This window comes from Fukomys damarensis, unplaced genomic scaffold, assembly GCF_012274545.1.
Source record: "Fukomys damarensis isolate Sample0158 unplaced genomic scaffold, DMR_v1.0_HiC HiC_scaffold_30, whole genome shotgun sequence".
NCBI classification, from domain to species: domain Eukaryota; kingdom Metazoa; phylum Chordata; class Mammalia; order Rodentia; family Bathyergidae; genus Fukomys; species Fukomys damarensis.
The window spans coordinates 58,310,480-58,320,807 of NW_022900942.1; the positions used below are offsets into that span (position 1 = coordinate 58,310,480).

The following is a 10,328-nucleotide window of genomic DNA, read 5'->3' on the forward strand; positions in this document are numbered from 1 at the left end:
CAGGAGGTTGCTAAGTGTGGTAAAGCCTCTGCCATAGTTCTTCCTAGGAATTTCCACACAATGGACCGATTTCTCATAAAACAAAGGGAAAGCAGAGCAAGGTGGCCTGAAACCCCAGCACTCTGGGAGGCTAAGGCAGGAGGCTTACCATGAGTTCTGGGAGACTGAGACAGTTGCCGCAACTTAGCTAAATTCTGTCTAAAAAAAAAAAAAAAAAGGCTTAGGGATGCAGCTCAATATTAAGGCCTGGGCGCTTAATACTGCAAGAAAGTAGCATAAGAAAAACAAAACAAAAACAACTATGGTCATTCTAGTGCCTCACCACTTAGCCTTCCTTCTTTTAAATATTTTTGTTGCTATTTTGCATCATTTGCAAAAATAAAACGGACGCGAAATAAAAAATTAGGAAAATTCAGTAGAGCATAAAGAGCCGTTAGTTCCGTTGTTCAGCAAGAGCTATGAATACCTTTCTTTAAATAGTAATGGGGTGTCTGAATTCTTTTCTGGACTGCTTGCTTTCCCTCTACCCTGGTAAGGGCAGCGCAGCCAGGGTAGACCCAGGGCGGACCCAGGCCGGCGGCCGACGCTCCGCCCCCTGCGAGGCTGACGGCCCTACGGCTTCTTTAAGGAGGCGGGGCCTGGGACCCCACGCTGATTGGCGGATCTCTGAGCCACGTAGCCGGCGGGGCGGGGGGATCTGTGGAGGGCGTCTCGGGAGAGCGTCCCAGGAAAGGTCGCGCTGTGACTGATGATCGCTCAGCGGGCCCTGGTCAGCGTCACCTTCTGTGTCTGCTACCTGGCTTCCTACCTCACGAACAAGGTGAGGGGCGGGCGTGTGGGGGTGCAGCCGGGTCCCGTACGCCTTCCGCTGGTCTCGAACTGATGGCGAGGCTGGTGGCCGAGAGGGGTTTCCTGCGCCCGCGTCCGGGTGCCGGGCCGTCAGGCAAGGTGCCTGTGCACCTCCCTCAGAGCGGGGTGTTCTTCCCAGGCCCAGGAACTTAATTTTGGGCTGCGAGGTCTACTTTTAGGGAGTACCCTGTGGGAAGGAAGAGTTCAGCTTCTCCCCTTCAACCCCCAAAGGTGTCCTTGGCCCGGAGTCCCAGAAAGTTACAGAAGCTGTCCCTCAGATTAGTCCAGGTCCCTGGATTCCAGGCTGAAGCCAAGCACTCAGGAAACTGACCTGACCAGGGTCACTAAGGGTATAGAGGAAATGACCGGGTGTCCTTTAACCCTTTCTTTTCCTCCATGCTGGAATGAAACTAGCAGGGAGGAGTAGGGGAAGTGTATTGGAAGATGCAAGTAAATAAATTTAAGGGAAGAATTTCGTAGATATTAAATATGCTACATACTATAAATGCCTTGATCTTTCACTCCCTTTTAAAAAATCATGTGAAGAATTAGCAGAGCCTCCTCTCAAAACCACGTAATGGTTTTATTTAAAATATTCTTGGGCCAGGGATTAGCTCAGCGGTTCGGTGGCCTTAGTGGTGCCACCACCTGCCTTGCAAGTGCAAGGACCGGAGTTTAATCCCCGGTACAAAAAAAAAAAAAAAAAAAAAAAAAGTTTAAAATAGTCTTAAACCAGGACTGGGGAGGCTGAGGCAGGAGGCTTACCATGAGTTCAAGGCCAGCCTGGGCTGCATAGTGAGACCCTGTCTCAAAAAAACAAAAAAAAAAGTTACCCAGAAGGACCAAATACAATTCCATCCATAAAGTGGTATAATTTTGGTTAAAAGACATAATAGAAATATAATTTTTTGTGTGTGCTGGGGATCGAACTCAGGACCTTGTGCTTGTGAGGCAGGCGGTGGAACCACTGAGCTAAAACCCCGGCCCAATAGAAATATAAATTAACCTTGGCAGAATTGAATTCACTTAAAAGAAAAATGCATTCTCTTGAAAGGCCATTTGTTTGCCCAGTATATGATTTTGGAAGAATAAAGGACTTCCTGAAACTTGGATGTATTTATGTTTTTCAGTGGGAATTTCTTTGATTCTGTGCTCTATCAATTAATTCTCTGTCATTTGCAATGTCCACTAATCTGGTATTGTTTTTCAGTATGTCCTGTCTGTCCTGAAGTTTACCTACCCTACATTGTTCCAAGGGTGAGTAGCTTTTCTGTCTCTTGTATACATTTGTGGGAGATGTTCAGCTAATATCACTAAATGTTCTTTCAAATAATTTTAATGACTGTACAGGTTTATTATCAGACATACTATAATCGATTTAGCCACCCTGTTAGAAGGACTTTAAATTGTGTCCTACTTAAGGGAACGCAATATTATCAGGTGTTTTTGTACTCAAGTCGGCCAATTTTCCAATTATTTCTGGAGGATAGAGTTCTACTTAAGAAATTTCGGTAAAAGAACATGAACTTTATCATTCTTGAATATGAATAAATTATATAAATTATTTTTCAAAAATGTTTTACTGGTTTACCTTGCTACCTGCCTGCCTGTGGAACTTTTTTTCTTTTTCTTTTTCTTTTTTTTTTTTTAGACAGGGTCTCACTGTGTAGTTCAGGATGGCCCCAAACTCACTATGTAGCCCAGGCTGGCTTCGAACTCACAGTGGTCCTCCTGCCTCAGCCTCCCAAGTGCTGGGATTATAGGCGTGTGCCGCCAGGGCCAGTGGAACTTTCTGTAATATTGTATTTAAACCATGACTATTGTTTTTTTTCTCCCTGATGATTTAAAGAGCCAGCAATGGCATATTATTTTTGCTTTAAAATTTCTCACCTTATTCACAAAGTATTCTCATAATTTTAGTGACTGTTTTCTCAGTGGCTCTTCTTTTACTGCCTCTTACCCACTCATTTTCCCAGAAGTTTTAGTATTTTCTCTTATTGATGTAATACAGTCTGAATTTTAACAATGCTGGGAATATTTTTGCAGTTTGCACTTTGCTTTTTAGTTTATTTGTAATTATTTTGACGATTGTAATTGGTGATGGGCAGAGGCATTGTTTTCTCGTTATTTTGTGGTACGGACATTCCATTCTTCACAGCTGTGTGTAGTTTTGGTCACTGGCAGTTTATTCTGGGTCACGGTGTATGCTGAGGGAGTCAATCCCTCCCCGAGTTAACTGATTTCTATGAGTTGCATTCATCACGGGTCCATCCTTTGGCCTCTGGGTTCTTGACATCATAGATAGTTATTTGGGGGCGGTCCCTTTGTCAGCTTGTATGTTAAGGGGCTTGTTTTACATTAAGGGGATTGCTTTAATTATTATACCATTTACATATGTGGTGCAGCAAGTTATTCTCCTTTTTCTACCTCTTTTCCTAATTAGTGTTTTGGCTTTTCTTTTCTGGGGATTGAATTCAGGAAGCTCTGAGCTTCAACCCCAGGCTTTTTAATTTTTAAATTTTGAGACAGGGTCTTGCTTAATTCCCCAGGGTAGCTTTGAATTTGTGGTCCTGCCTCAGCCTCCCGAGCATATGGGATTACCCACACCTGAGCCATATCGGGCATCGTCTGCCATTCTGACAGACTTTCTAGAAGGGGAGGTGCTGCCCCTGAACCCTGCTTTGAGGGTGGGGTGTGGGCTTCAGGACTGGGCCCCTTGAGGCCGCACATGGGCTGCGGCCTGCACCTGCAAGGATCCACAGTTGAGGCAAACACTCGGGCTTTGAGGTGGAGAAAGGATGAAGTCCACGAAGATGGGGCTCCGGATGTGAGTGCTGTTAGGAGAGAAGTAAAACCCCAGGATCCAGCCAAGCCCACGAGGGTGGTGAGGGCAGAGGCAGGACTGGGGGCCCCCCCTGGGTGCCTAATTAGGGACCACAGGGTTCCGCAGGACAAGGATCAGCTTGGGGCCACAGTTCCAGGTAAGGTCCACAGTGTGTAACTGGGAGCTCATAGGGCTTCCGGGTGGTGGTTTCTGGTGAGAACAGGGATTAGGGGTTTTCATTTGATTTTGAGGCAGGGTCTTGCTGTGTGGCCCAGGCTGGCTTCAGACTTGGCAGTAATCCTCCTGCCTCAGCCTCCTAAGTGCTGGGATCACAGGTGTGCACCACCGCACCTGGCTGGAAGGAACAGGCATTTGGGAGTCAGTGGGAGAGGGGCAGTGGCTGAGGGCGAGGCTGTTCAGGAAAAGAAGAGAAGAAAGAATACAGAAGCCATTGATGTCCCAGCAGCTCAGCTCAAGGACGCAGTGCAGATGTGGAGGGAGATTTTGGGAGAGTAGCACAAATGGGAGGGAGCGAGAAGAGTTGTCAGGAGTTTATGTCACATTCGAGAGGCTGTGGCAGGCAGATCCACAGGCGTTCAGGGCCAGCCTGGGCTACACAGAGAGACCCTGTCTGAAAAAATCAGAAAAAGGGGAAAACAGCCCCGGAGGAGTTGAACTCGTCTTTTGTGTGGACCGCAGAGCCATACTGCCCTCCTCACCCACACATGTCCTTTGCAGGTGGCAGGCGCTCGTGGGTGGCCTTTTGCTGCATGTGTCCTGGCGCCAGGGCTGGGTGGAGATCCACGGCACCTCAAGGTAGGCGGACTCTGAGCTGCGGTTGTGGCCTATGCCCTCCGGCCTGGGACCTGTTAACCCTTCCGGTGTGGGGCTTGGGCTCAGTTTCCTTCTGACCTTGCGATTCAGAGATTTGTAAAGTAGTGTTCTCCTGGTTAATCACGCCCTGCATGATAGTAAAGGTAATAGCAACATTTGAGTCACAGTGCCATATTAACTTGGCTTCCTTTTAGGTCACAAGATCAGTATACCTGTGTGATTATATCAGCTTTAAATTATTTTTATAAATCTTTATTCTGAATTGTTTAGTTACTTATTTCAGTACTGGGGATCAAACTCAAGACCACTACCGCTGAGCTATATTCCCAACCCCTTTCCATTTTTCATTTGAGATAGGGTCTTGCTAGGTTGCGCAGGCTGTCCTCAGATTTGAAATCAGCTTCCCAGGTAGCTAAGATTGCAGGCGTGTGTCCACTCGTTCCCTTCCTTACACTGAGGATTGAACCCAGGGCTTTTGCACTGAGCTACATCCCCAGTCCTTTTTATTTTTAAAATTTGAGATGGGGACTTGCTAAATTGCCAAATTTCCCAGGTTGGGTTTGAACTTGAGATCCTCCTGCCTCAGCCTCTTGCAGTGCTGAGATTACAGATGTGCCAATGCCTGGCTCTTAGACCTTTTACTCTGTTTTCTGGGCTTTGTTAGGTGGCTTCACAGTCATACACGTGATGTCACCTTTGTTGCACTTTTTGGCAAAGAACCCCACATCTGGCTTTCTCTTGTCCCTGTGGTCAATACCTGCTAGCACCACTCAGGGTTTCTGGTTGCCATGGCCCTAGGGAAGGGGTGTTGCTAGCAAGCGAGGGAGTTCCTTTGTGTGTGCCAAGGCTGGGTCTGTGTGTGCTGTGGCCACTGTTTCCTACTGGGCCGGGGTTTCTGATAACATCACTGGGACCCGAAGCTGTGTGTGAGCAGTCGGCGAGGTTCAGCTCTGCTAAAAAATGCAGACGACAGCAGGAAGACAGCCCGGGGATTGCAATGCTGGGGCTGGAAGGCGGTTCCCAAGTGGCTCTGGACAGCAGATGCCACAGCGGCACCTGCTGAGTGCAGAATCCCTGCTTCCACGTTGAAGCCCGCCACACAGCTGCTGGTACTGCAGAGGCTGTGTCCTCCCAGGACATGCCCTTGTTGACCAGTCACTTATTACCATCTAGGCCTCGATGATGCTCGTGAACCTGGGGTCACAGGGACGGACAGCTCCGGTTTGCAGCCACAGCCTGTCATTGGCAGCGAGTCCATGATGCTCGAGCCAGGACCGAGGGAGTCTAATTTCCTGTGTGCTGGGTTCCGTGTGTACACGAAGCAGCACCGAAAGTCATTTTTAACCTATGTACCACCTTTTGTTCATTCAAAATAAGAACAAATTTTGAGCATTCAGGTGTTCTTTTAACTAGAGAAGTTCTAAGTTAAAAATTCTATGCCATAGTTCCTTTAAAACCGGAGATTTCCAGGGTGAAAGCAAATTCTCTTTCCTTAATTTTACATGAAAACCATTTCAGTCTGAGCATGGTGGCACACACCTGTAATCCCAGCACTCTGGAAGCTGAGGCAGGAGGATTGCTGTGAGGCCAGCCTGGGTTGCATAGTGAGTAGAATACATAGCAAGACCCTGTCTCAAAAAACAAAACAACAAAAGACTTATTACTATATAATAATACATATTTTTGATGGAACTTCCAAGTTAACTCAGCACTGTTTGTAAAGCAATGAACAGCAAGCCAAATCAGTGAAGGTCCGGATGGTGGGGACGCTGTTTTTCATGAGCGAGTGATTACTCATTTTTAAGGGAGCTGACCCATCTTCATCAAAGCTATTGATGGTTAGAATTCCCCAAATATATCTTCATATGTTGGTATTTCATTTTGATTTTGTAGTTGTCATTCTCTAGTTTTATAAAAAAATTGTCTTGTCCAGGGAAAAGTTAGCTGTATTTTTTTTTTTTTTTTTTTTTTTAGTTTTGTGAGACAAGGTCTTGCTATTAGTTCAGGCTGACCTCAAACTCACGGAGATCCTCTTGCCTCAGCCCCACGGGCATGCACCATCACACCCGGCTCAACTTCATGTGTTTTAAAATAGTTTTCTCTCCAGAGGAATGCTTCTGTAGAAATTACTTTTTTTTTTCTTTTCTTTTGAGGCAGTCTCACTCTGTAGTTCAGGCTGACCCTGAACTCATGATGGCCCAGGCTGACCCTGGTCATCCTCCTGCGTCAGCCTCCTGACTGTGGGGTCACAGGTGTGGGCCACCATCTGGTGTTTTTGTGCACGTTTAGAGAAGGGAGAAGGCCAAAGGTGAAAGTACCCTGAGCGATGGAATTTGATGGGAGCTCAGTGGTGCCTGGGCCCTTAGTCTAGCCAGGGACACTTCCACTCGTGCAGCTGCTAAGAAGTTCCGCCCTTAGGACGCGTGCTGCTGAGGAGTTCCAAATCACCAAGGGGCTGAAGAGCAAGTCTCTAAAGGCTTCCTGGGCTCTGCAGTTTGCTGCAGTGGCTCTCTCTGCTGCCAGAGCAGGAATCCCAACAGCTCGTGGTCCTCAGAAAGACTCAGCAGGTGGACTCGGGGCGGCCACGGCTTGTGCACTCCTGCTCTGACTTGTGGTCTGAGGACAGGATCTTCCCTGGGCTCTCTGGTTGAAGTAATACTAGGGCTAGATTTTTCGTCTTCTTTTTTTTGAGACCGCGTCTTGCTACGTAGTTCAGGCTGGTCTTGAACTCACTGTTTCCTCAAACTTGCAGCGATCCTTCTGCTGCACCCTCCTGGGCACTAGGATTGCAGGTGTGGCTGAACTTTGTCAAGGGAATGCATGTGTACCTGTCTGAGTCAGAAGGAAGAGTGAGGAATGGAGAAAGCTCTAAGGAAGGAAGGGAAAAGAGGGAGATAGACCTTAGGGAGAGCAGTCACCATTAGGGAACCAAAAGAATGAAGTCTGGGGCTTTGCTGTAATTAGGAAGTTAATGTATGCCCAAGTCCTCTTAATTGTGAAGTAAGTATTGCCTTTACAGTGGCAAGGAATTGGATGTAGCTGGGTGGCGCTGTGCCTGCCTGACTTGTGCAAGACCCTGAGTTTGTTTCCTGGTACCAGAGGGAATCACTATTGAATGACAGTAACCCTGTAGAAACCTTGGTACCTTGCGCTTGTTATTTTCATGTGGACCACTAGGTGTCAGTAGAACACAGGCTGTCCCAGAAATCTGCGTGGGAGCCCTCTGGCTGGGTGAACAGAGCTGCAGAGTGTCTGCAAGGAGCAGATGTTCTCTCAATAATGCATGCTCTATTTGAAAAACAAGTGATTTAATTTAATTAGCCTCCATTTCAATAGCAACACTTTTCTAATCCGTGCCAACAGACTTTTGTTAGCTTTTTGCGAAGCACTTTATTTGCCAGGGTTCTGAGGGATGGCAGGGTGTAGATAGAGCTTGCATGCAAATGGAAGCCCAGCCTGCCTCACACATGAGGCAGTATTTGTGCTCAGGACTCATTAGGGGAACTGACACAGCGCCACAGTGTTCAGACCAGACCCTAGCAAGAGGTCCTTCGGCATCAGGATCTGCAGTTTCTCCAGCTAGGACTCGCGGAGGACCCTCTTCATCCATCTGTCCTCTCTCCGTCCCTCTCCTCCCCACTCTGCAGGGACCCGAGATTCCACCACATCCACCTCAGGACCCAATTCCATCCTCCTTCCTTGTGGCCAAACATGGCAATAATGAAGAAAGAAACCAGATCAAGACAGTGGTGGCTGATGAGCTGGGCAAAGGGGCTGCATCGTTCTTTGTTAGAATCTCACAGCCTGGGTTAGAAAGGAGGGAGGCTCAGGATAACCTCCCTGGAAGGCGACTTTGTCACCAGTTACAAACAGAACTCCAGTGCATGTGTCTGTGAACAGTGACCTCACTTCAGGGAATATATCCTGAAAACTGTGAAAACATGAGTATGAGCACAAAATATACTTAAGGATAATCGTATATCATTACGATAGTAAAAATGTAAGATTAGGGCTGGGGATTTAGCTCAGTGGTGCTGCTGCCTGCCTTGCAAGTGCAAGGACCTGAGTTCAATCCCAGGTACCAAAAAAAAAAAAAAAAAAAAGATTAACTTACATGCCCAGCAACAGGCTTATATTTTTTGTTGTTGTTTTGGGATTTTTTGGACAGGGTTTCACTATGTACTTTAGGCTGGCCTTGAACTTGCTATATAATGCCGGCCAGCTTCCAGCTTGCAGTGATACTCCTGCCTCAGCCTCCTGAGGGGAGGATTACAGGCTTGGGCCACTACACTTGGCAATACATTCATTTACTGTTTAATCAAGGATGACTCTTCTCGACATGGAAAGAGGCAAAGTTAAACAGCTTATAAAACAATATGTACAAAGGAGTCCAAGTTTTGTTGGTGTGTTCAGATATGTTCATGTGAACACCTCGGAGGGCAGGAGCAAGGTATTAACAGTGGTTTTCTGTGGGTAATGGTGTTGGAACCACCATGTTTTTCTCCATTAGATATATCTTCAAAATTTTCTAGCATGAGTTGGTATTACTCTTCAATAAGAAAGTGATGATGGTTCTGCCGCCTGCCTCGCCAATGCAAGGACCCGAGTTTGATCCCTGGTACCAAAAAAAAAAAAAAAGAGAGAGAGAGAGAGAGAGAGAGATTATGTTTTTATGGAAAACAATGACTTGTCTCCATTCTGTGATTCTACATGATTCTAGCTTCATAGGTATTAAAGCTTTTTATTCTTTTTTCAGTGCTAGGGATCCAAGTCAGGGTTTTACAGGCTGGTCTGGCGCTGTACCATTGAGCTAAAGCTGCAGCCCATGTGTGTTTGCTTTTAATCCGGTTAATTTGTTGGGTTTTTTTGTTAAAGTCGCTTTTATTTTTACTTTTTATGTATACATATATACACTTAATAGTACATGTCTGTGTTATGTAATGCTTACATTCATAGGGAGTTGGGACATGTACATAACACATCTCAGTTCTTTTTACTCCTCCTCTCCCTTTTTCTTTTTCTTTTTTTTACTTTGTAAATTTTTTTAATTGAGTTTATTGGTACTTTTGTTTTGTTTTTGAGACAGGGTCTCACTATGTAGTTGAGACTGACCTGGAACTCTATGTAGCCAGGCTGGTCTCAAACTCACAGCGATCCTCCTGCTTCAGCCTGCCAAGTGCTGGGATTACAGGCATGTGCCACCACGCTTGGCTTCGTTGCTGTCGTAATCTAACAAGAGACCACACTTGGTTTAAGTTCCTAAAGCGATGCGTGGCGATTTGTTCCATGGATGTGAGTGTCTGCTACACCCCAGACATTGCTCTGGGTGCTTGAAATGTGTGTGCGCATGTTTGTGTGCACCAGGGAGCAGCAGAAGGTTGTTATTTTATTTTTATTACATGTTTTTTTTTTAATTTTATTGAGTTTATTGGTACATTTTAGGGATACAGTACAGTTACATTCATTGTTGGGATCTTGTACCTCTACATGATAAGTCTTGATTCTCATTTTTGCCCTTACCTCTGCCCTCCCTTCACCCCCTCCTCCCCTCCCCATCTACAAACACTTTATTTTCATCTTTTCATTCTCTCACATTTTTTTCTTTTCCCTTTTTGTTCTTCCCCTACGCATCACACCTTCCCTACACCTTTAGCTCCTTTCTTCAAATTTCTAAATGTCAGTAATCTTATTAGAATCTTATGCATTGTTGCAGAATATTCACACCAGGGAAACTATTTGGTATTTACACATGTGTGACTTATTTATTTCACTTAGGAGTATATCTTCAATATGTATCCATTTTCCTATGAATGAATCTATT

General features: G+C 45.9%; 1 protein-coding gene across 3 annotated transcripts in view; it reads left to right on the forward strand.

Annotated features, from left to right (window-relative positions):
• Positions 1–670: 670 nt before the first annotated feature.
• Tmem241 (transmembrane protein 241) overlaps positions 671–10,328 on the forward strand; it is a 105,302-nt gene continuing 95,644 nt past the window's right edge. For all 3 annotated transcript variants that reach the window (XR_783196.2, XM_010638719.2, XM_010638720.2), the window contains exons 1-3: positions 671–820; positions 2,060–2,106; positions 4,412–4,489. Coding sequence is in view for 2 of the 3 variants with exons in the window: in XM_010638719.2 (XP_010637021.1) it covers positions 749–820; positions 2,060–2,106; positions 4,412–4,489 (197 nt within the window). In the remaining variant the exon portion in view is untranslated. The remainder of the gene's footprint in view (positions 821–2,059; positions 2,107–4,411; positions 4,490–10,328) is intronic.